The sequence below is a fragment of the Vombatus ursinus genome, unplaced genomic scaffold (genome assembly GCF_900497805.2).
Source record: "Vombatus ursinus unplaced genomic scaffold, bare-nosed wombat genome assembly UNPS02000580.1, whole genome shotgun sequence".
Taxonomy (NCBI): domain Eukaryota; kingdom Metazoa; phylum Chordata; class Mammalia; order Diprotodontia; family Vombatidae; genus Vombatus; species Vombatus ursinus.
Genome location: NW_020940358.1, coordinates 13,427,273 through 13,455,193, shown reverse-complemented (window position 1 = coordinate 13,455,193; position 27,921 = coordinate 13,427,273). Strand labels below are relative to the sequence as shown.

Below are 27,921 nucleotides of genomic sequence, written 5' to 3'. Positions count from 1 at the left end.
GCTGCTTTTCCCATGGGAAAAATGTTATGAATAAGCAGTCAGCTAAATGACATGACAGTTGAGGTTCATGACTTTAGAGCTTATTTGTGATTTATTAACAATATCATAGCAAGTATATATGGTCAAATAAGCCTCAGGTGGGGGTATTGTAGGCACTAATGAGGAGCCAAATTATAGCAAAACCCTGTTCTAAAGCAGACATAGGATCATAGATTTAGTGCTGGAAGGGACTTAGATGGGCAATAGAGGTTAAGTAACTTATCCAGGGTCTCAAAACTAATGTCTGAAGTAGGATTTAAACCCAGGTCCCAAGTCCAGTTCCCCAATCCTTCCAGACATTCCACAGATTTATGCTGAAAGTCAGGTCAGTCCCTCCATATATATAGTTAATGTATAGAGTTCTTGTCTATAGACATACTTGTCATGCATCCATCCCCTCCAATAATGGGATTCCATCATATTACTGTATCATCTCATTTATACCTGAAATCACCTTAAAATGACAAAAGAAAAATATTTTTTAAACATTGTTGACTAAAAATAGATATACACAGCATAAGATGGACTTTTTTTTTGTTTTTGCTATCTGGATAAACTTATTACACAGCCCAAATTGCTTTATTCACTCTAAATGCTCAGTGTTTCACTTCCCTTGTGACACATATCAATAGTCATGGATACATTCTCTCAATCTCTGTCACTATACAAATAAAACAATACTATTCTGATGTGGAAAGCGAAAGGTGAACAGGTGAGGAAGGGGGGGAGGGAAGAAAAAAAGGAAAAAAAGAAATTTACACAATAACTTTATTATATATTTAAAAGGAAGAGCAGGTTGTATATCATTGATTTGCAGTTTCATGCGCAATCATCTTTTTTATTATACTATGTTATGGAAATGCTTATTTTATTCCATAAATTAAAAATAAAATAAAATAGAAAAAATTAGGTGAATAGTAAAAGGATTTCTGGTCATGCACACCAAGTATTTGTCAGCTCTCTTACCATTAAGGATTCATGAGGTTTAGGGTATTTCAACTCCAGCGCTTTGTTGGCTGGCTTCCTTCGTGTTCTGAAGAAGATACTCAAACTTAGATTTGATAAAATGAAAACGACCCATCTCTGTTGATATCGGGGCCAGAACAGCGCTGAGTTAAGGTTGTAAAGCTAATAATTAAGATCAAACAGGCATTGGAGAAGACCAGACTAGTGACAGTGTCCAGAGAACAGCGGCCTCCCAGACCCACTCACCCTTATGACAGAAGTCACACTACTGCTCTTGATTTCATGCACACCCTCACACTTCAGCCAACTCACACGCCTTGACTCCAAGGATATCCTTTTCTCATATGAAGACAGGGTATTCAGAAATATGTCATTCGGAAATGCAGAATCTGATTCAGCACGTTCATCACCACATCCCAGAGTATGTGGAAGGGTAATGGGACCAAGCATCCACATCCTATCTCTTCAGGCTCAAAGTATAGGCAAGCTCTGCCACGCTCCAAACTCAACCTTCTATATTCTTGTAGAATCAAATCTCTCCAATCAAAACTCATGCCCAAGTCACCAAGGCTCCAACTTCTCACGGAGATCATAAGTTTAGAGCTAGAGAAGGGAATTGAGGGGCCATCAAATGTAATCCCCTTATTTTATAGATGAGAAAACTGAGGCCTGAAGAGATTAAGCAACTTGCCCAGGGTCACATACCTATTAAGTGGGTCTGTCTTCCTCTTTCTTTCCCATACACAGAATCATTCTTTCTCACACACACCAACATGATCTACAGCCATGCAATGTTTTTTCTCTTCTCATTGACACTACTGATTATTGCACCTACTTCACGGTAAGAGCTAGTCTCTATCACTACACCAACTCAGTCATCACTAGTAAAAGACTGTATTACTCATCTAAACCTGTGCAAGGAATTACTGACAATTGACAATAGCCATGGTGCTAACATTGGACACTTAGCTGATCCCACATTGCGATTATATCCAGGATCTAATGTACATTGTCTTCTTTCACCATTCAAGTTATAGTTGAGACTCTGGAATCAGGTAAGCAATCTAGATTGAGGGTATGTCTAGTCTAGATCAATCCTCAAGGCCAGACTATGATTCAGAACAAGGTAAGCCAATGCATGTTAGGCCATACACAAAAAAGTAAGGATCGGGGTAAGCAATGGGTAAAAGACTGAGCAGATGGACAGAAACCAAAAGAACATGAATATAGGAAGGTAGAGTTATGGAAGTGATAAAAAGTCAAGGAAAAGAATCAGTAACCAGGAGCTACAGGAGAAAGGCAGATCAAACAAGAGAATATAAGCAATCAAATTTTGTGTGTATGTGTGTATGTATACACACGTATGCATGTATATATACACATATGTATATATACATGTGTGTTTATATGTATGTAATTGTATGAATGTGTGGATATCAGTAAATGTATATATAAATGTTTGTAAGTATATACATATATATATATGTATATACATATATTCACATTCATTTTGCAAACCTTACAGTGCTTTCAGAAATGCCAACTAGCACCATCATCAACGAGCAGAGCCAATTCTTGCTTTGCTACTTACTTCCTATGTGATCTTGGGCAAATCACTGATCCTTCTTGGCTTGGTTTCATCATCTGTAAAATGAGAGCTTTTGACTAGATGGCATCTAAAGTTTTTTCAGTTCTGAATCTATGGTCTTTTGATAATCACCAATACCACTGAGTCTAAACCATTTCTTTGTCTCAGTCAGGGAACTTTTATATTTTTTCTGGTCAATCAGGAAGCAGCCCTCAAGCCTGAGATGACCTGGCTGGAGTGGGAAGTGAGGGGACAGCTTCTGGTAGGCAGGCAGCTTCCCACCTGAACAGATCCTGGCACCATCATTATGCAAGAACCCTGATCATTCATGATCCTACCCAGTCCTCCAAACTCCTGCAGAAATCCAGTATTGAGAGTTTGACCATCTTGTGGATGAAGTGCAGTCATGTGAGAAGATGACTTCTTCATCTGCTTGCTTTTCACTATGACACTTCCTCAAAACACAAAAGCCCCAGCTCTAATTTTTGATACTTTTTTTCCTTGGGGAGAACCAATAGATGTCAGTACAGTCTGGATAACAAGCATATATGTATGTATACATATATGTATATGTATATGTCTGTATATAATAGATCTATATACAGTCTGGATAACAAGCATAAATATATATATATATATACACACACACACACATACATATATAAAGAAGGAAGCTAGGCTTATGACACTGCATCCTCCAGAGTTCTAGGCACTCCTTATTCTGAAATCCTACCAATGTCACTGGGTCCTTCCCTGGAGGGAGGGAGGGGATGGGTGAGGGACAGTGAGAGGCATGGAATGTTCTATCTATCTCATTGAATCCATCTCTACCAGGAGGAAAGTTAAATAGACAAATATGTTCTTTCTCTAAAAAACAGTCTCTACCAATGAATGACCCTGGATCTTAAGAGCTTGATTCCAACTGGAGCATTCACTAAATGGGAAAGAGTAGAACACATCCTTTGCCTCAAGTATCTTTCACCTTGGAAAATCTGAGTATATTGTTGGTCCTCATGAAAATGCAGGTCACAAATCTCAAAAAGAACACTTCAATGGGCTTTAACAAATAAAATGTGATCAGAAATAAAAATTGTGCCCAATAACAACTTAACATGATGGCAGAGTACTCTATGATCATCATCTCATCTGAGCCTCACAACAACCCTCTGAGGCAAGGGATACAAGTATTATTATTCCCATTCTACAAATGAGGAAACTGAGGTTCAGAGAGATAAAGGTGACCTAGGGGGATGCAGTGAACAAGTGGTGGAACTGAGACTCCAGCTTAAGTCTTCTAACTATGCACACCTGCCTCTAGGCTTTATGAGTTTATAAAGGTCGACCATACCCGTTTTCAGCCCTCCTCTGGGCACCTGGTGGTGCAGTGGATAGAGGACTGGGCCTGAAATCAGGAAGACCTGAGCTCACATCCTCCCTTACACACTTATTAGCTATGCAACCTTGGACAAGTCACTTCACCTCTGTCTGCCTCAGTTTTCTCATCTGTAAAATGGGGATCATAGTATGAAACAGCAACTGTTTCATAGGATTATTATGAAGATCAAATTAGTTAATAATTGTAAAACACCAGGCACATAATAGGTGCTTAATAAATGCTTGTTCCTTTCCTCCCTCGTCCTCTTAGAATGAAGAACCCTTATAATTTGATGCTATCCTTACATAGGAATGCCACTAGCTACCAAATTATTTTAATTGTCCTTTGTTGCAAACAGCTTTGTTTGTAAAAGGTGAGGCCATGCCCAAAGTCATGCCTAAGAAAGTGCATTAACTCTTTCCAGGCAAATGAAAGCCACACTTATAGGGTGTTCCAAAAGTCTTAGGACAATTTTAAGTTTTAACAGCTTAGCATTTAATAAGCACCCATTTTGCAGAAAGCATTGCTGCAGTTGCTTTTGGGCCACTACAAAACCATTTGCTGTATTCCCTGTGCTTGGGAGCTGAGACTTTCTGGCTGCATAAACCCAGGGATCTTTCCACTCTACCATGCTTGTTCTCTGCTCCAGACTCAGCTTATCCACGAAGTCTTTCCAGATTACCTCTATGTGTGATTCTGATCCTTTCTTTCCACTATGACTTTCTGTATACAATTTTATTTCTCACTTTTTCACATATTGTATGGTAATGGCTTTCAAGGTATTTTATATTTGAGTGCATTCTTGAAGACAGTGACTCTTCTTTTTCTTTCATATGCCCCTCACATCTTTATTCCCCCTCTAGGGTTTAGCACAGTACCCTAGATACACTCAGATATTTGCCCAAAGATCTCCACATAGTTTAATTTTCAGATTCTGAAATAGCTCTAGGAGAGCAGAGAAAAAAGAAAGGCAATGAGAGGCAATATATTGTGGTAGAAGGTGCACTGAATCTGGAGTCAGGATGCCTGGGTACAATTCCAGGATTTGTCATTTACTGCCTGTGGGACCTAGATGATCTCTCAACTCTAAACCCCCGTGGCTACGTAGTTAAGATTCCATAGATGAACTACACTGATGCCTTTCACTCACTGAGTGAGTCATAGGAGAGAGTCATTATGGTGTAATGGAAAGTATAGGGGTCTTGCAGTCAAAAGACCTCAGTTGTAATATAAATGCTGACATTTACTAGCTCTGTAGGCCTAGTGAGTCCCTAAAATGCTCTGTACCTCAGTTTCCTTATCTGTAAAAATGGACATATTTGTATTATCCCCTCACTGGGTTCCTGTAAAAAAAGCACTTTGAAGATATGTGATATATTATTATTAAAAGGAGCCCACAGACTCAATTCCCAACTCACAGTCTCCACTGAAGATTTGTAAAATAGAGTTTGCCAGTCTGACCAAACCTCACCTGTTTATCCATATCTTGAAACTGAGACTGCCATTCCAGTCAAATCACACCTGTTTATCCATATCTTGAAACTGCTGCACCAACATTCCTCCTTGTCAGCAATCTATTCTCATCTCACTTTCCAGTATCTTCAAAATAGAAGTGCTGGTCACCCAAAGTCAAGAGATTATTTTAGAGGGTCTTAGTCAGATATCTTCACTAAGTATCTTCTGAAATCCCTTCCAACTCTGAGATTCTATAGTTCTCTGATTCTGTGTATACTTACACAGCCACTCAGTCCTTTGCCCCACATCAACCTGCTTCCTTTCCCATTTATCTGAATGGAAACTTATTGGGTGGTATGGTAATGTAAATGGAACTGTCCTTTCCTGTTCAACTAGATTAGAGCTTCCCTTCGGTGGTGTCCCACAGGGTTCGATCCTGAGCACATGACCCCAAAGACTCCCTTGTATTTTAAAAAAACAGCAATCTGTTAAAAGAACATCACCACAACGAAACACTTTTACAGTTTTTATAACTTCTATAGTCAATAAATATAATGTGTTTTTTCACATTTATTTACTTTATTTTTAATTTATGGAATAAAACAAGTCTTTTCATAACATAGTATAATAAATATATGATTGTACATGAAACTGTAAATCTATTATGTACAACTTGCTATTCCTTTTAAATTTATAATAAAGTTATCATGTAAATTTCTTTTTTTTCTTTTTTTTCTTCCCTCCCCTCACCCTCATCCTAGAGATGGCTACCATTAGACACAAATAGGTATATATAGATGTAAAATTATTTCACACAAACTTCTATTTATCAGTTCTTTCGCTGGATACAGATAGCATCTTTCTTCATATGTCCTTTATAGTTAATTTGGATATTTATCATAGTTAAAATCACTTATTTGCTCAATGTTGTTCTTATTACTGTCGCTGTATACAATGTTCTCTTGGTTCTGCTCATTTCACTCTTCATTATTTCATGCAAGTCTACCCATGTTTTTCTAAGATCATCGAGTTCATCATTTCTTACAGCACAATAGTATTCCATCACAATCATATACCATAACTTTGTCAGCCATTCCCCAACTGACAGGCATTTCTGCAATGTCCAGTTCCTCGTATAATGTGTTATAAAGAGTATTTTCTGAACAAATTCCCTTTGTAAGGATACAAGGCTGAGCAGTACTTTAATACTGTTAATATGCTAGCACTTCATAGACAATGTGCACAGATATAGTTGCAATTATATAATCATTGGGGTTCAAGACTATGGTGTTTTTTAATTAAAATGTTTGTTGAAAATTATATATTAGCCTAACAGTACTAGTTCACACTTTTATATAGCAAGGTAATTTCACATCTCTCCTACCGCTACCTGTGTAACTACTAACAAATGACGTCACCTCATTGGTCTTTCAGTTTCCTCATCTATAAAATGAGAAGTTTGGACAACAAGATCTCAAAGGTCTTTTCTAGCTCCAAATCTATGATCTTATCATTGCTCTAGGGTCTTGTTCTTTCTGATGACAATCTCTTGGCAGTTAACCTAGATTCAGGCATTGCTCACACAGTAATTGATCATGATTTACTGGACTATAAGCTTTTGAGAGAAAGGACTGTGTCTTATCTACACTTTACGTCTCTCCTAGACTTAAAGCTCAGGATGGACTTTGAAAGCCCGGCTCAAGTCTTCTAGCTCTTTCCGCAGCTGCCTATAGTCCAGCCTTTCATTTACAGTTAATTAGGCCTCTCTAAGCCTCAGAGGGACTATGACTTGCCTGAGGCCACATGGGCAATAAGTGTCAGAAACAGAAATGTTTTTCAGTATCCTTACCATATTGCTTTGTAATGCAAGCAGGACATTATCCGTACTTGACAGATGGGAAAACTGAGGTTCAGCAAAGTTGTGACTTATCAAAGTCACGGAGCAAGTCAATAGTGCTAGTTGGTATTTATATATCTCATACTTAGCGTGTTCTATACATATTATCTCATTGATCCTCACAGCAACGCCGAGGGAAGCGTTATGGGTATTAATATCTCTATTTTATAGATGAAAAAAGGGAGGCTCTGAGAGGTTAAGTGGCCTGCTTAAGGTCATAGTCCCAATAAGTGGTGAAGATGGGATCTGGCCCCAGGTGTTTCCTCACTCCAAGTTCTCTGCAGTGAAAAATATAGTCCACAAATTACACAATGCAAACTTTTAATAGTGCAGTAGTCCTTGTTGTTGTGCTTCAGTCATTTCTTCAGTCGTATCTGACTGTTCTTGACCCCATTTGGGGTTTTCTTGGCAAAAATACTGGCCTGGTTTGCCATTTCTTTCTCCAGCTCATTTTACAGATGAGGAAACTGAGGCAAACAGGGTGACATGACTTGCCCAGGTTCACACAGCTGGTAAGTGTCTGAGGCCAGATTTGAACTCAGGAAGTTGAGGCTCAGCACTCTAATCACCGCACCACCTAGCAATCTAGGTAGGTATAGCTTATTTGTCAACCTGTTCTAGGCCTGCAGCTATCTTGACATAAAGAATTTATCTTGAAAAAGGAAGTACTTTCTGTCTCCATAAATATTCTTTCTTTTAGGTCACATGTTGTCCAGGAGTCTCTGGACTTCCTGGAATTTGTACCAACATTATAGATATTCCAGCAGCCTTTAAATGCTACAATTTTCCTAAACAACCAGACAAGAGAAATACTCTGTCTGTAAAACAATGACAACCAAAAAAAAAAAAGAGCCTCTCACAAGTTTTGTTAACTTGATGATTACACCTAGTGACTGATTGTTCTCCAATGTGAGAAATGTCCCCAAACAGAACAGAACAAGATTTTTGTTATATACATATATTGTGTATATATGTATGTATAATTAAGTATATGTGTATACGTGGTGATATGTATCATATCACCATTTTCCTTCTTTTTCCTTGTCAAAATTTCCTTGAAGCATCTTTGTATAGTCAGAAGAATTTCATGGTAAATGTACTATATTCTGTACTATAAATACCGAAGTGATCATGGGGCTTTTTTGGGCAAATAGTGATTGTAAATGGGATGCCAGAGTCGTGGAATTGAAAGGACAAACTGAAAGTATGGTTCCTCAGCAATTTTTGCAACTCTCTGGAGCTTTTCTCATTTCAAGCTTTTTTTTCCCGTTCAATACTTATTTTTTGAGCATTTATTATGCACCTAGAATATTTAGGCATTCCAAAGAAGTACTATGGATTTCTAAAATTTACCTCATTCAAAAGAGAAGGAATTTTATTCCCCCCCAAGCTCTTCCTTCTTCCAAATTTCCCTATTACTTTTGAGGGTATCACTATCCTCCAAATCCCCCTGGTTCCTAACCTCAGTATCATCCTTCACTCCTCACTCACACTCACTTCACATATTTAAATGGTTGCCAAGATTTGTCATTTCTTCCTTCCCACCATTCTCTGGTATATGTCCCATTCTCTCCATTCTGGTTTAGACTCTCAATCTCTCTAGCCTGGATTATTGCAATACCATTCTGGTTGGTCTTCCCACCTCATTCTAATCCAGGGGTGAGGAACCTGCAGCCTCGAGGCCACATGTGGACCTCTAGGTTCTCAAGTGTGGCCCTCTAGGTCCACATGCAGCCTCAAGGCTACAGGTTCCCCACCCCTCACTAGGTGATGCAGTGGATAGAGTGCTGACCTGGAATAAGGAAGACCTGAGTACAAATCCTGCTTCAGATAGTTATTAGCTGTGTAACTTTGGGCAAGTCACTTAACCTCTGTCTGCCTTGGTTTCCTCAACTGTAAAATGGGGATAATAATAACACCTACCTAAAAGGGTTGTTGTGAGTAACAAATGAGATAATATTTGTAAAGTACTTTGCACAATGACTGGCATATAGTAGGCACTTAATAGGTGCTTACTCCCTCCCTTCTCTCCTTCCTCCATCCCACTTCATCACCTTTCACCTAGACTACTACAAAAGCTTCCTAGTTAGTCTCTCTGCCTCCAATATTTCTCTCTCTTTAACCCAGAGGTTCTTAACCTGGGGTCTATGGTCAGGCGTCTGTGGAGAGATTTCAAAGGGTCTGTATACTTGGATGGGAAAAAAGATTGCATCTTTACTTTCATTAGCCCTAGGCTTTATTTTATTTTATTAATTTAAAAACATTATCCTAAGAAGTGATCCATAGGTTTCATCAGATTGCCATATAGATTTATGACACATAAAAAAGTTAAGTACCCCTGCTCTCACTTATCCTCTACACCAATAATCTTCCAAATATATAAAGTGATCTCCATAAGACACAGATCTAGTTAGGTTATTTACCAGTTCAAGAATTTTCAATGACTCCTTAGTGCTTCTAGGATAAAATACCAGTTACTCAGCTTATCATTGAAAACCCAAAACAACTTGGCTCCAATCTACTTTATTTTATATTACTCCTTATAATGTGGAAGTACTCTAAGTTCTAGACATTCTGAGCTACTGCCATTCTCTGAACTCAATAGATAAAGGTGAAAACATGGTTCCTACTCTCCAGGAGGAGCTCAGTCTAATGAGGGAGAAAGCATGTAAACAAATCTTCATATATATGATACAGACAATATAAATAAGAGGTAATTTCAGAGGACAAGTTCAGTACAGAAGCTACTTTCTGTAGGAAGCCTTTCCTCTGTCCTAGCTGGTGCTCTCCTTCCTCAAATTATCTTATATTGACTTGTCTGGGTGGCTTTGGGGATATCAAGGCATTAAGAGGTGATCATTGGCCATAAAAGTTTTTTTAAGCAATTGCTTAGGACTTTACATTCACAAGTAATTCACAGAAACAAGGCTAAAAAATCTCAATCACAATGAAGAGCAGGGGAAACTTGGTAGGGACTTGCACTGAGTATGTGATGCCCCACAGCTGAATGACTGCTATCTGTATTCCAAAGGGAGGTTTATCTACCTCCTGGAGGAGAAGGTTGAAGGGACTCAGAGAGCACTTCTCCACCCCCCAGGTTCTAAAGGAGAATAAATTGTTCCTAAAGGAAAGAGAAGCAAGGGATTGATCTAAGATGAAGAAGGCAAGACTGTCAGGATGATGGATGGAGGCTACAGAATAGTGGGGAAAGGGAAGGAAAAGAACAGCCCGTACAATTATTTCAAAACAGATGTGAGGTTCTTCCTAAGCAGTAGAGAGCTGGGTAATTTAAGAAGGGAGAAGCTACTTGTCCTCCAAAGAGTGAGATAGCAGAGCCACAGAATCTTTTGGATGAAGGTCCATGCAGTAGGGGGCAGGGGAAGTAGTGGTTGATGATTCCCTGTTCAGGGATATTGAGGCAGCTATCTGTTAACAGTTTATGCTGAGGTCTGCTGCGTTCCAGGGGCACATATCCAAAACACAACAGAGAACTTCTCAAGGCTTTTCCAAACAGATGATAACTACCCACTTCTGGTGATTCACTTGGGCACAAATAACACTTCCAGAAGGAACATTAAAAAAAGTATTGCCAATGATTATGAAGTCTAGGGCAAAAAACTGAAGATCATAAAAGCACAGGGTGTGTTTTCCTCGATGTTGCCCATTGAAGGCAAGGGATGCAGAAGAGAAAAATTAATTTGGGAAGTGAACAGCTGCTTAGGAATTTGATTTAGATTTCTGGACCAGAACTTACAACTTAAAGATAACAAGTTCTTGGCTAGAGGTAGAGTATACCTAACAGAGGCTGTCCAACTATTTTGTAATTTGAATCAAAAAGCTTTAAACCAGAAATGGATGGGAGAGGAAGGAAATTGCCTATGTATATTCCCCAAGTTAGTTACTATAATAAAGTAGCCACAAAAAAGACAGATGAATAGCAGCTGAGACACCTGGAAATTCACAGGAGATGAAAGCAGAAAAAAAAAGACAGTAATAAGACCCATGGTTTCAGATGCCTATACACAAATGCCTAAAGTTTAGGCAACAAAGAAGGGGAACTAGCAGTCCCAAATAAGGGAGCAAATTTGATCTTATGGATATCACTGAGACTTGGTGGAATGAAACCCATGACTTGACCATGGCTCTGGACAACTATACCTGATTAAAAAGAAACAAGGTAGTTCAAAGGTGGTAGTGGTGGTGATGGTGGTGGTTGTTTATCTCTTTATGACCCCTTCTGGGGGGGGGGGGGTTTCTTGGCAAAGATCCTGGAGTGGTTTGCCATTTTCTTCTTCAACTCATTTTATAGACAAGAAAGCTAAGGCAAACAGGGTTAAGTGATTTGTCCAGGGGTGGATTAGCATTATGTAGTAAAAAGTAATACTTATGTGAGGAAATTCAGAAACCAGGGAAAGATAGTATGAGAGAAGGATTTCTATGAGAGTCAAAGAAGGGTGAAATAAAAATGATTTTTCCATTGGACAGAAAGAAGCAATAGATAAGGAGTTTGGGTAACTGATCACAATCCTGGCACTCTGGTAAGATATAGTAGTGATAGGGGATTTCAGTTATCCAGACATCTGCTGGAAATCTCTTTTTCTACCAAAAGTATAGCAACTAATATCTTCTTGCCTTGCTGTAGTGATCATTTCAGCTTTTAAAAAATGGAGGAGCCAACAAGGGGGAAATTTTATTCTCAGTCTGATTCTCACTAATAGAGAGATAGTTGTTGCAATGGAAAATTCGAAAATCCTTGGGTAAAATGAACATTCCAGTCTAGACTTTGTGATAGTTGAGGGGAAATTTGGATATAATGTGGCATGCACCCAAGATTTGGGGAAAATTTTTCCAAGTTTTGGAGGATAAGTAGGATCCATGGAGTAAAATGCTATAGGGGAAGTCATACTAGGAGGAATAGGAGATGCTTAAGAATGCAGTTCTGTGGGGGGCAGCTAGGTGGCACAGTGGATAGAGCACCGGCCCTAGATTCAGGAGGACCTGAGTTCAAATATCTGCCTCAGACACATAACACTTCCTAGTTGTGTGACCCTGGGCAAGTCACTTAACCCCATTGCCTAACCCCCCCCCAAAAAAAGAATGCAGTTCTAAAGAAACAAAGGAAACAATTACAGTAAACAGGAAAAGTGAGATTTATATGAGGAGAACAATGTGGAAGCACAAGAAACTCATCAGCCAATTTAATTTTTTTTTAAATGAACAGAATATCAAAGAAAAGTCATATAGCATAAGATAAATAAAAGAGTGTGGCACAGTCCAACAAACGGTGGAAGAAATGCTAAAATTCAGGTAAGCTAAGGCTGGCAAGAGAAGTGATAACAAAAGGGTTTGATTTTATAAGCTATATTGGAGAAAAAGGAGGCTCAAAAAAAGAATAGGACCTCTGCTTGAGGTGGATGGATGATAATAACTGAAAATAGAGAGAAAGCAGAACTACTCAATTATCATTTGTTTGTTTTCTCTGCAAAGAACAACTTTTAGATGGAAATGACTAACAGAGAGTTAATACCCAAGATAATTAAGATGATAGTAAAAGAGTACCTACCTGTCCTTGATGAATTCAAGTCATCTGGCCCAGATGAACCACATTCTTGGATATTGAAAGAACTCACAAATGTTATTATTGAGCCACCGTCAGTGATATTTGAAAGATCATGAAAAATGGGAGCGGTACCAATAGATGGAAGAAGAGGAGATTCCTGATTTTCAAAAAAGGGAAGAGAACAGAATCTGCACATTATAGTTCAGTGAGTTTGTCTTTTTATTCCTGGGAAAGTTCTGGAACAGATCATTAAAGAGATGGTTAGCAACATCTACATAAGGAAGCAGTGATTCCAAAAAGCCAGCAAGCTTTCATCAAGAAGAGATCATGCCAGGCTAACCTCATTTCCTTTTTTGACAGAATTACTCATTGATGAAGGGAATGCTATGGATGTAGTTTACCTAGAAGAATATAAAAAGGCTTTTGAAGAGGAATCTCTCATTCTCATGAAGAAAATGGAAAGATGGATTACACAACAATACAATCAGATGGATTCATAACTGGACAGACTGAAAGAATAGTTGTTAATGCTTCAATTTCCTTATAGCAAGAGGTTTCCAGTGGAGTACCCCAAGTATCTATACTTGGCCCTGTGCAGTTTAACATTTTTATCAATGACTTAGAGAAAGAAATAGATGACATGCTCATCAAATTTGCAGATGATACAAAGCTAGGAGGAATAGCTAACAAAGTGGATGACAGAATCTAGATCCAAAATGATCTTGATAAACTAGATTACAAATAAGATGAAATTCAGTACTGGTTAATGTAAAGTTACATAGGTGTACAAAATTAACTTCATAGATATAAGATGGGGGAGATGTGGTTAAACAGCAGTTGTTCTAAAAAAAGATCTGAGGGATTTAGTGGACTGCTAACTCAATGTAAGTCAGCAGTGTGTTATAGGAGCCAAAAAAAGTGAATGAGATCTTGGGCTGAATTAAAAGGGACATAGCTTCCAGGAATAGAAAGCTGATAGTTTCACTGTAATTTGTCCCTGTCAGACCACACCAAAGTATTTTGCTCAGTTCTGGGTACCCTGGCTTAAGAAAGACTTTGATAAGAGCAGTGTAACTAGTGCAAGGAAGGGACTTAAGTCCATTACATATAAGGACAGATGTTACAAAGAGGCCAATTAGGATTGATGCCAGGAGATCTTCAAGTATGATCTGGATGAGCTCTTCTCTGGCATGTTATAGCGGGGGGGTTCTTTCATGGATGGGTTGGACTAGATGGATGCTGAGTTTCTTTCTAACTCAAATTCCATGACTTGATGAGTCTGGAATTGTATCCAATAGTAGAATGTAAGTTCCTTAAAGGCAGAGATTGCTTTTCATTTTTCAATCATTGTATCTCTCCAACCCATTATAACACTTCGCAAAGTAGGTGCTCAATAAATGTTTGTTGAACTGAAAAATTCAAAGTAACATTAACTTCTTACTATGTGCAATGACCTTTCCAAATGTTTCTCAAATCATGCAATCTGGATCTTTAACTGGAGGCCAGTGGTTTCTAGGAAGAGATAGATTCACTCAAATGCATAATATTTGTTGATGGTTTTACCTTCTACATTTACCAACTTCATCATATGAGTAGCCACTGGAGCCTTAAATGAATCACAAAGGCGAGATATTTTCTTCCTCGTAACAGATGAGAGAGCCTTAAACATGAGTTGCCTAACCCTGAATGAAGGTCAGTGTTTTACAGCATTGACACAATCTTTTGACCTCATTAACCCACTATCAGCAAGATGGTTGACAAGTGTTTTTCCAGCAGGGGAGAAGAGTTGTACTGGAGTATAGGAAAGAGTATTGAAGACCTGGGTTTGAATCTGAGCTCTCTACTTGATAGAAGCATTTGGGAAAGTCAATTAGGATCTCTGAGCCTCCATTTCCTTATTTATAAAGGGAAAGGTTTAGACTAAAAGTTCCCTGATTTCCTTTCCAGCTGTAAACCCTGCAATCTATGATCCAACTCACTTTCCCTCTTCAAGTATCCATTTCCTCATCTGTAAAATGGGGATAATAGCACTGTGCCTACCTACCTCACAAGATATAGGAAGGGATGGACTTTGTAAACCTATAATGAATGAGCCAAAAAAAAAATTAAGTGCCTAATATGTTCAGGCACTTAGGTACTAGGAATACAAATACAAATTGAGTCATTTCCTGTCATTAAGTAGTTTACATTCTAACAAGATGAGGCAACACATATAGAAGAAGACCTAAATAAATGCTAGTTACTATTAATAGTATGACCAATAACAGAGATTTCATGGAAACCTATTTGATGTCTCCTCCTGAGCCTCAACATGGTGGTCTACTCAAGACCAGGAAGCCCCTAATGATAAATACCTTCTTTTGCACTTTCCAAACATCTTTGATGTCATTTCTACCCCCACCCCCAACATTCCTACTTCTAAGCATTGAAGTTTCTTGGTTTATGTTCCTAATAGTCTTTGAGGACAACTAAACAAAATGAACCCAGAGAGCAAAAATAAAATTGTGTACTGAAATTCATTAAGTTGACTTAATTTAAAAGCAAAGCTTAATTCTGAATGCAAGATGGCTTCCTTCCCCCTTCAGTAAAACAATAGTGCATTTAGGAAGTTTTGGGGAAGTCATTAAGACATAAAATGCAGTGTGATGGAAAGAGCATAGATCTAAAGTCAGCCCATGGGTTCAATTTCTGCCTCTTACTTACTGTATGATCATTGACAAGTCATTTAATTTTTCTGAGCCCTAGTTTTTCCTCCTCTACAAAATGAAAAGATAGTACTAGATAATTCTGGAGTGAACTTGCCTCAACTTTTTAAAAGAGTGACTGCATTTCTAGCTGTCAGAATAGAGAAGTTGAGGGGGCAAGGTGTCTCAGACATAACTGAGCTCCAGAGGCATAATTAGAAATTTTTTGTAATTAGGACGAGAGCTAAAAACTAAAGACAAGAACATGAAATGTAGTAAGTTGGGGCGTGGGGGTGGGAAGGGGATGATGGGTATACCACTCCATGAGGGGAGACACTTCAGAATAACACTGTTGGGGAGACTCTCCTCATTCCCAGAAGAAATTAGGCATTTAGTAACTTCCTACTTGCACTAATTACTATTGATAACTGAGTACTAAGATCAATTGTCCTGACATTTGATATTCAAGAAATTTGGTTACTAGGAGTTGCGGGGGGAGATTGGAGTGGTAACCATTACACCTACCATAGGATAGCACCACCATATAGGCTAGGCTAGTTTTTTTTTCCCCTTATCTCAAGGGACTAAAGCCACAGACCATTCCCATGGCTTCCTTGTTCCATAAGTATAAAAAGACTAGGGCATGTGGAGGTCTAGCTCTTCCTCAAAGTTTTTAACCCACAGACCAGCAGCAAGACCAATATTAGTGCAGGGAAGCTATGCTTAGCTGAATCAATGCTGTATCCTTGTTAAATATTCTTTCCCTGCAATGGCTAAGAAAATCTTCTTTTATTAACTTAGATGGAGTCTAAGCATTTCATTTCATTCTAATCTCAAACCTAGATGAGAGTAAGGTTCCAACATTACCAGCTCTTGAGAAAACGGGGAGATAGGGTGGGAGAGAGAGTAACAGGGATAGGATAAAAAGAGAGGCTTAGGAGGAAAATAGTGAGTAAAAATAAGATAGAGGGAAATTCACAAATAGTAATTATAACTTTGAATGTGAATGGGATGTTTATAGCAGCTCTCTGTGGTGACAAAGAACTGGACACAGTGGGGATACACATCAATTGGGGAATAGCTAGACAAATTGTGGTATATGATTATGATGAATACTATTGTGCTATAAAAAATGATGAGTTCAATGATCTTAGAAAAGCAAGAAAAGACTTGTACGAGACAATAAAGAGCAAAACATTGTATATAATAATAGCAATACTGTTTTAAGAATGACTTTGAGCTAATAAGTCATTTTGACTATTATAAATATCCAAATTACCTATAAAGGACATATGAAGAAAGATGCTATCTGTATCTAAAGAAAAAACTGATAAATAGAAGTATGGATAGAATAATTTTACGTGTGTATGTGTGTGTGTGTGTGTGTGTGTGTGTGTGTGTAATAATATCCATCTCTAGGATGGGGGGGAGGGAAGAAAAAAAGAAAAAAAGAAATTCATATGATAACTTTATTATGTATTTAAAAGAATAGCAAGTTGTACATAACAGATTCCAATTTCATGTGCAATCTTTTTTATTATATTATGTTATAGAAATGCTTGTTTTATTCCATAAATTAAAAATGAAATAAAAAATTTTATATCTCAAACCTGAGTTAATAGATAGGCTTGGTTGGGTCTGGCTTACTACAGGTCCCAATTTTTGAAAGCTGATCATGAGTTCAGGAAAGGATTCCTATCCATTCTCATGCTAGTTCTTGGGCTGCTCCCTCTCCCCATGTAAACGCTTTAAGGTAGCCCTTGAGCCACTGCTGTTGGCACTGAGGGGTATCGTTTTCTAGGGTTCCTTCCCCAACCCAGGTTGGGCCAGAACTTAGGTCCTGCCAGCCTCAGCATCTACCCAAGTAACTCCACAAGACAATCAAGCTACTCCTCTAATGGGACCCTCCTTTAATTCTAATTTCATCATCCTGTTACTGAAACTGAGTCACAATTCCACCTCTCTTCTTTTCCCTCTCCATAACAGGCTCTAATCTATACCTACCACCAAGCCCCTAGACAATTGTTTTTCAGTATGTTTCCATATCTCTTTGCATCTTCCCCAGGTGTGGGGCAAATTTCTGACCCTTGGATAATTTTCCACCATGAGACAAAGCCCTAATTGCTCTTTCCCAGTTACTGCTCTGCCTGAGCTATAATTCACAGAACAGTTACGGGAACTAACTGGAATGGGAAAAGAGAGTATAGGCAAAATTAGGAGTGGGAATATTAATGATTTTAGGAGCATTTCTTGGGGATATGCTTTTGTAGATTTGTTGTTTACAACTCAGGGTCATTTTCCCATAGAAATAGTTCACTTATCCCTTGATATGCAGACAAAAATCTGTTCTGGGAAAATGGCCCATGAAGTAAAAGTGTGTATAATAAAAACAGATTACATTCTACAAGAGGAAGGACTTTAGAAGCCTTGCTATGGGATTATCCTTACCTCAACTTTATTCTTCCTTAGAAGAAAGGACCTTTCAGGGACCTCTTAGCATATTCAATATGTGGACAACCAACACATGCAATGAGCAAGTCATGACTAGTATCCACTAGCAAAGAGTTGACCCTTAAGGGCTCTCATTTTTCTAGGTATAAGTTACTATTGTCAAAGCAAAAATCCGTAAGGGGACTATGCATATATAGGGGAATGGGCATGCTGCTATGTTGTAAATGGTGCTACATTTGGTAAAACTCCCCTGTGCTTTGTCTTCGTGGAGTGCAGGCAACTTTTGAGTCTCTCAGGCTATATCAGCAGAGTACAAGTTCTAACAAGCATTACTAAGTGGGCAAGGCTTCCAATCTAGTCTTCAACACAGACTTTTTACCCATCATCCTAGGAACTAATTTAATTCAAAAAGACCCATTACTAGAAAGTAGAATGCCAGGGAATGAGTTGTTTTTTTTTCAGGGCTTTAAGCAACTTGTGAAACCATCTTTTACAATCCGGAGGAGAAATGATGTGGTAGTTAGACTTGGAGTCAGGAAGACCTAAGTTTGACACTCCTTAGACACTTAATAGTTGTGCGAAGCTGGACAAATCATTTTACCTCTATGAACTTTTGTTTTACATATGTAAAATGTATATAACAATAGCACTTATTTCACAGAGTTGTTGTGAGCACCATAACATAAATGAGATAACAAACATGAAACCAATATATAAATGTTGGCAATTTGTAATAGTAGTAGTAGTAGTAGTAGTAGTGGTAGTAGTAGTAATAGTAGTAGTGGTAGTAGTAGCAATGGTAGTAGTAGTAGTAGTAGTAGTAGATAATAGTAGTAGTAGTAGTAGTAGTAGCAGTAGTGAGAAAAGCACCAGTGATCAGTTCTGCATTTTTCTTAAGCCAGACTTTGTATCCTCACCATCAGAAAGCCATTGGATTACATTTTTGCATTGGGATAACATTTGGGTTTAAACTACAAGGAATTGCAGCCTTTGCATAAAGAGACTTCTGCTGCTGCTTTCTAACAACACTGGGGCATCTGAGGGAGAGAACTCTGAAGTTAAGAGAGTAGGGACTAGATGTCTTCAATGAAGGATAATTAGGAGAACAGTTTCAAAGTCTCCTTGCTGCTCCACCAGAAAACATGTGTTACTTCGAGGTCAAGAAGAGAAAGAGCTTAATGTTGGCCTCTGTTCTTTTCTTCCTGCCTTTTCCTTTTTCTCACGAGTGGTGAAAAGATTCCTTTTTCCCCCTCAGAGGCAACATAGCAACAGCGAACAGCACGCTGTGAACTCCAGGAAAGGCTCTATTCTAAATATAGCTTCCTTTTGGTTCTAGTAATCCCTCCTGAAGCCACAGGTCGTAGGGAGATTTATGGCCAAAAAACGTCCGCTCAGATTCACCTGGCTGCTTTCTATTGCACTTCTCCTGCTCCTTCCTAACTCTCCAGACCTTGTAACTCATCTGACCCTAATGTTTCTTTCTTGACAGCAGAGCCATTTAAAGAACTCTATGGCTTTGAAAAACTTTGAATTAGGGTCTAAAATTCTTTTGGCAAAGAATGAAAAATAACCAAGTACCAAAATTATAAATTTTTGATTAGAGTTAGTATTTCCATGTAGGAAAGGTGGGTCTCATTGAAAACTTATGATCAGATGTTATTTGAATACACTAGGTTCGGAGATCTAGGTGAGACCCCTTACCCCCTCCTTCTTTGTATCTGGGACCTGGCCCAACCCATTTTTGTGATGTCACTGTCTCTTTATGGAGTTAAGCTTACAATTTCAGCACTGAAGAGGCTGATTGTTTTCTCAGACTATTTTCCCTTATCTGGCATGGTATGTTGCCACTGTATAGGCCATGGGGCTTTGGTTATGCTGTCACAATCCAGTCAATTTGACTCCCAGTAGTTATGGTTTATTGAGATAGGGAAAGATTAACATGATTTCAAGGCAGGTCAACAGGCGCTTATAAAATAGCACCTACCTCGTGCCAGTGTGCACTGTGCTAAGTGCTAAGTATATAAAGGAAAGGGGAAAAAACAGACAACATGCAAACACTGTATACAAACAAAATAGATGCAGAATAACTTGGAGATCAACCTAGAGGAAAGGCATTAGCATAAAGGTGGACCAGGAAATGCTTCTTCCTGGAGGTAGAATATTTTTCTTATCTTTATTTTTCTTCTTGTTGCTGTTTTGTGGTTTCTTTTGCAACATGGCTAATATGGAAATATGTTTTGCATGACTGCACATGTATAACCAATATCAAATTGCCTGCCTTCTCAATGAGAGAGGGAGGGCAAGAATTGGGACTCAAAATTGAAAGAAAATAAATGTTAAAAATTGTTTTTACATGTAATTGAAAAAAACTTTTTTTAATTTAAAGGGACATTATTTCAACGGTTATCTTTGAAAAGTTAAAGACACTGTTTAATTCTCCAAAGTCAATCCATATTTGAGACTAGGCCCAACTCAGTAACTATTTGTAGCCTCTGTTCGTAAAGTATGTACGGTGGGCCAGCTCTATGACCTACATTATATGAAAAAGTAATTACAAATATAACATGTGGTCATATTCCTTTGCTTGCCTATCACTTATAAATTAAGCCAACACTATTGTTCCTGATCCATAACATTGATTTAATAAATACTTGTTGCTTGCTTGATTTAAAAAATCTCATGAAGTAGCCCAAGTACAATTTGGTATCTTTCTCACTAACTTCTAGGTGCAATCTGCCTCATAACCACCTGTATATCTTATAATGGGAATTTCTTTTGGGTACAGGCTATATTAGATGGCCACTAAGACCCTTCCCAACTGAAGAATTTTATGATTCTGTAATTGATACATATATCAATGAGGGGTAGCTAGGTGACGCAGTGACTAGAGCTAGGCCTGGAGTCAGGAAGACCTGAGTTCAAATTTGGCTTATGAAACTTATTAGCTGTGTGACCCTGGGCAAGGCACTTAACCTCTGTTTGCCTCAGTTTTCTCCTCTGTAAAATGGGGATGAAAATAATAGCGCCTACTTCCCAGGGCTCTTGTGAGATCGAATGAGAAAATATTAATTATGAAGAGTTTGGCAAGTACCTAGCACATAGCAAGTGCTATATAAAAGTTAACTATTATTATATCAATCTCTACTCTTACATACCTCAGACAATTCTGCTTGTTTTAACTTTAAAACAAAAGCCCTTTCTAGAATTTTGTATGACTCTAAGACTTCTGCCAATTTAGTATTAAAATTCTTAATAGGAAGTTTTACTCACGGTTCTCTCCTTTGCAGCTCAGCGAGCATGGGTATAGTGCAGAGGTAGGGAATGGATGGCACTGGACTTGAAAGTGGGAAGCCCTACATTCAAATCTGACCGTGGACACTTGCTAGATAATAATTATTATTATTATTATTATTAATGGGTAAGTTATTATAATTTGTTATTATTAATGAGCAAGTTGCTTCATGTTGCTATCTCAACTTCTTCATCAATGAAAAAGGGAATAATAATCCAACTTTTTTTTAAAGTATGGATTAGTAAAGGGACAGTCTTGCCATTGTTTCTGGCTCCTCTGCTTTGCTCTTCCTGCTCAACTTGATTCCCCAAAGTCTGAACTTAAAGTCCAACTTTATTACAGCACCTTACTGAAGTGTCTCAGTGGTCATTGTCCAGTTCAACATAGCTCCTTCTGACTCAGCTACCTTTGAACCATAAGCCATATGACAATCGAGAGAGCTTATGATACCTATGTAGGAATCTATACTAACATCCTGAACCCTATAATATAGTAGTTTGTTGTTGTTCAGTTGTTTTCAGTCACCCTATTTGGGGTCTTCTTAGCAAAGATACTCGTGTGGTTTGCCATTTCCTTCTCCAATTCATTTTACAGATGAGGATATTTCCCAATTAGAATGTTTATCTCTACTTATTTATTTTTTCTTTATACACTAAATTATTCTACAATATGCTGTACTATGTATACTATACCATACTGTGCTGTATTATACCACACTATGCCATATATCATACTATACTATACTACTACTTTTATAACTATAGTATATAGTAGAAAACATATTGGGTAAGAAATTAGGAAATCTGGATTCCCTCCAATTCAGTGTAGCAAGACTGAATTGGCCTATAGGGGCCATCCCATGCAGTATGTTTAGAGTTGCAATTCACGGTTCTGGTCCATCATGTGGGAACTTTAGGACCTGCTTCCAACTATGTATGACTTAGGGCTAATGGGCTTGCACTTTGAGATGACAAAGAGTCCCCTTATTGGCTCTAGAGACAAAAGAGCTGATGATTCAGTGAATGTATACAAAGGGGCAACCTATCCCCTCAACCCCTCTCTTCCTTTTTGTCTGTGGATCCCTTCAGGATCATTTCCAGCTGCTTCCTGAGAGGAGAGTGGGAATAGAGACAAATTGTCCTTTTCTCCCCTCTCTGGACTCTATTTGGCCACGAATACATAGCATCTAAAGGATATGTCCTGCCTAAGAAAGCCTGAGTCTGGGATTGGACTGCCTCTTTTGTATTTGTATTTTCCTGATCTTAAGTGAATGAATACTTCTACTGAGATGAGTGAGTTCAAGACATGCAGAGGTTCCATCAGGTCTGAGCTGAATGGAAGCAGAGGTGGAAACCCTATCAACTACTTAGCTCTCTTCTTAAAGAAGACAGCAACCATTAAGAGGATGGCCTGGCTGTTTTCCAGAAGACTTGTACCACCAGTGATTTGGAAAGTAAAGAGCCAAAGTGAAATGTAAAAGGCCCAATTAGCAATCCTGTAACATGCTTCACATTTTGATAAAGGTTTAAGTATCAACCACCCAGCAAATTTTAACAGTAGTTAAAAGTAGTTTTAACTTTTTTGAAGTTAAATTCTATTTAACTTTACTAAAGTTAAATTCTATTTACTATTCTATTAACTAATTTACTAAATTCTATTTAAGTCATTCTGCTAATGCATCTTTTTTTATGCTTAGCATTTTTTATATGAACCGGGATAGGGGGTGGGAGTGGGAATCACCTGTTTCTCTGTTGATTCATGTGGTACATTGACCATCTTTTTCCTTTCTCTTTTTGGGGATATCTTAGACATGAGCCATAACAAGAGATAAAATCATCCCCAGGGTGCTGGGATGAGAGTTTAAGTAATGAAAGTGTGAGAACAGGGAACCTAGCCCTACTTTCATTTGAAGCCAGGCTCTCCAGCACTGAACCCACTCCAAAACAAGTGCCTAAGCAGAAAACAGGCAGAGTACAGTACCCAAGCCCCTGGGAGTCAAGTGGTAGTTTCTCAAGGTTAGATCAGTATATAATCTCTTTTCTTCATGTCTCCACCTGGACTATATCCCAGATCTAGAACACACTGCTTTCCCCCTCCACTTCTCCAAAGGTTAGTTTGAGAACTACTTCCTCTCATTCCTCAAATTATCTCTTCCCTCCTCTGTGTACCTGTTGTATCACTCAGAATATGAAGGCAAGATCTGTTTAGTTTTCTTTGTATCTCCAGCACTTAGTGTAATGCCATCAATATTTTGGTGGGAAAGAGAGACCATATCTGTCTTTTTATTGGTATAGGGGAAGGAAATTCCCTATACTCATGCAGATTGGTACCTTCTTTATGACTTCTATCGTAGAAAGTTGCCTGGTACAATGGGAGGTTAAATGACTTGTCCAGAGTCACAAAAACCAGTATGTGTCTGATGTAGGACTTGAATCCAGGGCTTGCTAACTGAAAATGGCTCTCTAGCCATTACGTCATGTTGCATTTCTTCCATGAATGTAGTAAGATGTTTAATAAATATTTGTTGAATTTAATTAGTCCTTGCTTTTTCATTAACTAGCTGTGTAACTTAGGGTCTTAGCTTTCCCCTCAGTAAAATGATCTGTAAAGCTCCATTCCGCTCTAACATTTCATCACCTATTGAGGAAGTGAATTGCTCCTGCCCAGCTTGAAGAAGAGTCAGGCTTCCATGATTGTCTATGGAGGCAGGCAATAAAAAGATTCTCCTCCCTCCCCACCACCCCCAATTCAAACCATAGCTTTTTTTTTTTTGTGAGGCAATCGGGGTTAAGTGACTTGCTCAGGATCTCACAGCTAGTAAGTGTCATGTGTCTGAGGTCACATTTGAACTCAGGTCCTCCTGACTTCAAGGCAGAAACTTTATATGAGCCACCTAGCTGCCCCATAATCATAGCTTTTCCACTGTGATTTTTGACATGAATTTCTATAAACAATGGCAGTTATGAAATGTTCAAGAATTGAGTTAGTCTAAGACATAAGAGAATTGAAAGAGGTTGATAAGAGACCTGAGGCATTCTTCAAAGGGATAATATTGATGTTCATGGAAAAATAGGCAGGACCAAGGTAGAATGGGGACACCTTGAATGTAAAGAAGTAATAATTATCAGGTGTTGTCTTGGGATGAATTGGGGAAAGAATCTTTCTTCTGTTTTTTTTTTGTTGGGTTTTTTTTTGTCTTCTCCATGTCTCTCTCTTTTTTTTTTGTCTTCTCCATGTCATAATATAAGATTATAAGCTTTTTGAGCTCAGAGACTGGATAGACTTTCTCACAGCATTATAAAAATGCTTATTGGACTATAATACAATCCTAAAGTTCAAGAACCTCGACTGTCTGTCCAACCCATTTAGGAGAGTGTGCAAAAGGTTTCTCAAAAAAACAAAAAAACAAAACTAAACCAGACAAGGGCCTTAGCAAACTCCAGCTGGTCAAGGGAATGGAGACCTAGATCTAGGTACCATCTCCATTACAATTGCTGTGTAGACTTCATCTACTCAACTTTTCAATGACTCAGTTTCCTTAAGAGAGAAATCAAGAGGAAAGCACCTGACCTTCCCTCTCCTGGGGATGGGGGTAGTGGAGAAAAGGACAGCAATGATTGGTTAAAAATCAGCACTACGGGAGGAGAGGGGCACAAGAAAGGGGCTCTCCAAGCCTCAGTGTTCTCCCCCAAGGAGAAACCGATCACTGGCCTGGCTGGACTGCTTTGAATGTGGCCCTATAAATAATAGTTACAAAAAAACAAAACAAAACCTGACAGGCATAGGGCGTCCTTTGCTCCCCAGTTAAATGCACGGATTTCAGTATGGCCAGGCAGTGGCCTAGTCTGAGGGCACCGATTCCTTTGTCTTTTCTCTCGTCCAAGCGGAGGGGAAGGGACGGAGGGGAAGGGACGGCCACCAGCCATGCGCGTGTATAATATGAGATGCTTAAAAATTCAAAAGCCAAATGTCATTTTCTCTGGGTAGCTAATGGTCCTGAGGGGAGGGCAAGGCCACCTGTGGGTCTCTGGTTTAAGGATACAGCCTGCTCCTCTTGCGGCTGCCCCAGGCAGTGATTTGGAGCCGCCGAGCCGAAGCCTCCCGGGGGCAGGGCTGGGCCGGACCAAGAGGAGGAGGTTTGGGAGGCTGCAGGCCTGGCCAGAGCTGCAGACGCCGCCACTTCCCCACCCGTTCGGAAGAAATACGGTAAACATGTCCTGATCACGTGGGGTGTGAAGTGGCTGTCGCTTTCTGGCTCTTGGGCTGGTGGAGAGAGAGGCGATCAATCCGGAAAGAGAGGCGTCAGAACCCCCTACGACGGCCACCCCCGCCCTAGTCCCCCCTCTCTCCTCTGCAGTCTGCACTCCGCCAGGGAAGGGGCGGAACATCCTCAGGTCCCGCCGGCTCCCCGCCGATTACGAAGCCGGGGCAGACAGGGTAACCCAGGCAGAGCAGGCAGCACCCGGAGCTGAGCGCATGGACTCGTCTGGCCAGAGTGACCGGAGGGGGCGGGAGGGGGGCCGGGGGGCCGGGCGAGAGGGGAAGGGGAGGGGCGGGGAGCTAAGCCCGCAGCCTGCTCTCCTTGCCCGGGCGTGTGCTAGTGAGCAAGGGAACGAAAGGGCCAGGGAGAGAGTGTGTGTGTGGTGTGTGTGTGCGCGCGCGGTGTGTGTGTCCTCCCGGGGAGTGTGCGCTCACTCGCTCACTCGCGGGAGAGCCGCGCGTCCCTCTCCCAGAGCCATGGGGATGTGCTACAGCCTCCGAGCCCGGATCCTGGGCGCCCATCACCCCTCCATCTCCTACAGCGGCCGGGGCCCCGCAGTCGCGCTGGAAACTGGCGACCTTCCCGGGGGACAGCAGCCGGACTCGGGCGACCCTCAGTCGCGGAGCCGGCTGCGGGAGCTGGAGCTGGCCCGGCTGAAGGCAGAGAGAAAGCGAAGCAAAGGCATCGACAAGAGCCTGAAGGCGGAGAAGCGCGAATACAGGCAGACCCACCGGCTGCTGCTGCTGGGTGAGGCGACTGGCTTTGTCCCGGGGGTCGGGGGCACGGGGGGTTGTCAGGGGCGCTTGGATAAGGGGGAGCAGTCTGGACTGCTCAGCGCTCACTGGTCAAGCCGGGGATGGGGGTGGAGGGGAGAGCATGCCCAGTGCTGGGGGCCGCAAGTGCCAATCCAGGCCCCTGACAGCCCTGAGACGATGTGTTTCTGGGTCCCCAAGCCGAGCCTCAAGAAGAGTGAGGAGGAGGGATACTGTGGGGTGTGGGGTGAGGTGGCGGAGGAAGGTGGGAGACTAGCTTGTCTTGTGACTGGGGTAAGAGTGAGAGGGAACCCCCACCCCAAGTGCTGTCGTGGGGCGGGGTCCTGACGGAGGCTGGGTAGAGGCAGCCCGCGCTCCGAGCTGTGTCCAAGGAGGGGGTGGGGCAGGGGATGTGGCGGGGGATGGTTGCTTGTGGTGGTCGTGGTAGTGGTGGTAGTAGTGGTGGTGGTGGTAGTGGTGTTAGCTACAGTGGTGGAAAGAGATGGGTGGGGGCGGGGGATAGGGCGGAGATCTTTCGGCCCCAGCTGGGACTGAGCGCTACAATGAGCCTCAGTGTTGGAAATAGCCGGTCGAGATGGGCTGAGCCCGGAAGGAGGAGGGTGGGGGGAAGGTTTGGAGAAGGACGTGTGGATGTTTGGGGGCTGGGAGGGGGGATGTTAGGGGCAGCTGCTGTGTTGGCCTCTGAGGAGCGGCGTTGGGAGGGTGGAGGTTTGGGGTAGCACATGTGAATGAAAACCTGCCGCCTGTTTGACATCGAGTGGTGGTGGAAAACCTACAGAGTGTGTCCTTTCCTGCACCCATGGAACCCCAGACTGATTTGGGCTAGGAGCTGAGGGTACAGGGAGAACCACCCACATACCAGCGAAATCACCCCAGCTAAAGAAACGGGGCCTCGAGTTGTTCAGGTTTAATATTTGCTTACTAGAAGCAGAATTTCAATCATTTTTCTATCTCATGCAAAACTTTCAGTCTCCACTTAACATTTCTTTGCACCGGATCCCAAGCGCACCCGCAGCTGGAAGCTTTAAAGTCAAGGGGTATTAAGTGTCAGGACTTCTCATCCTGGCTGCCAAGGTTTGCATAGAGAGCAGGTTTTGGCCTGGTTAGTGGACAGGAAAAAAAAGGCAGTTTTCCCAACAGCATACTCCTTTGCCTCTATTTCCTTCTCCTTTGTTCCTTTGCCTCTCACCATCACCCCCATCTTCTTGCAAATATTCAGGTATTTGGTTCCTTGGTTTAAATGCTTAACATGGTTCTGAGTCAGATGAAAGACCAGAAGGCAGCAGATTCTCTAGACTCCCAACTCTGCAGCCTGATTTAAGTGGGAGGGTTGGGATGGGGGGGGGGTGTAGGAGGAGGTTGCCGCGCCAGGCTGTTATAGCAGGCGCTAAATAGCTCCACCACTACTTATGGCATTTCAGTAGAAGCCACAGAACTAGATTCCTTGTGATTCTGCGATGCTAAATAGGTGGGAGTGGCCCTACATCTGTTAATGCTTTTAAAATACTGGATAGCTTAAGTTTGCTGTGTATATACAGCTAAAGGATAGATGGTCTTGTGACCAGGAATGAGAGTGGATA

General features: G+C 40.5%; 1 protein-coding gene across 1 annotated transcript in view; it reads right to left on the bottom strand.

Moving 5' to 3' along the window:
• The window catches only part of LOC114034761 (piezo-type mechanosensitive ion channel component 2-like), a 161,539-nt gene extending 136,306 nt beyond the window's left edge, over positions 1-25,233 (bottom strand). Inside the window, exon 1 of the mRNA XM_027850563.1 lies at positions 25,080-25,233. Coding sequence (XP_027706364.1) covers positions 25,080-25,233 — 154 coding nt within the window. The remainder of the gene's footprint in view (positions 1-25,079) is intronic.
• Positions 25,234-27,921: the final 2,688 nt, after the last annotated feature.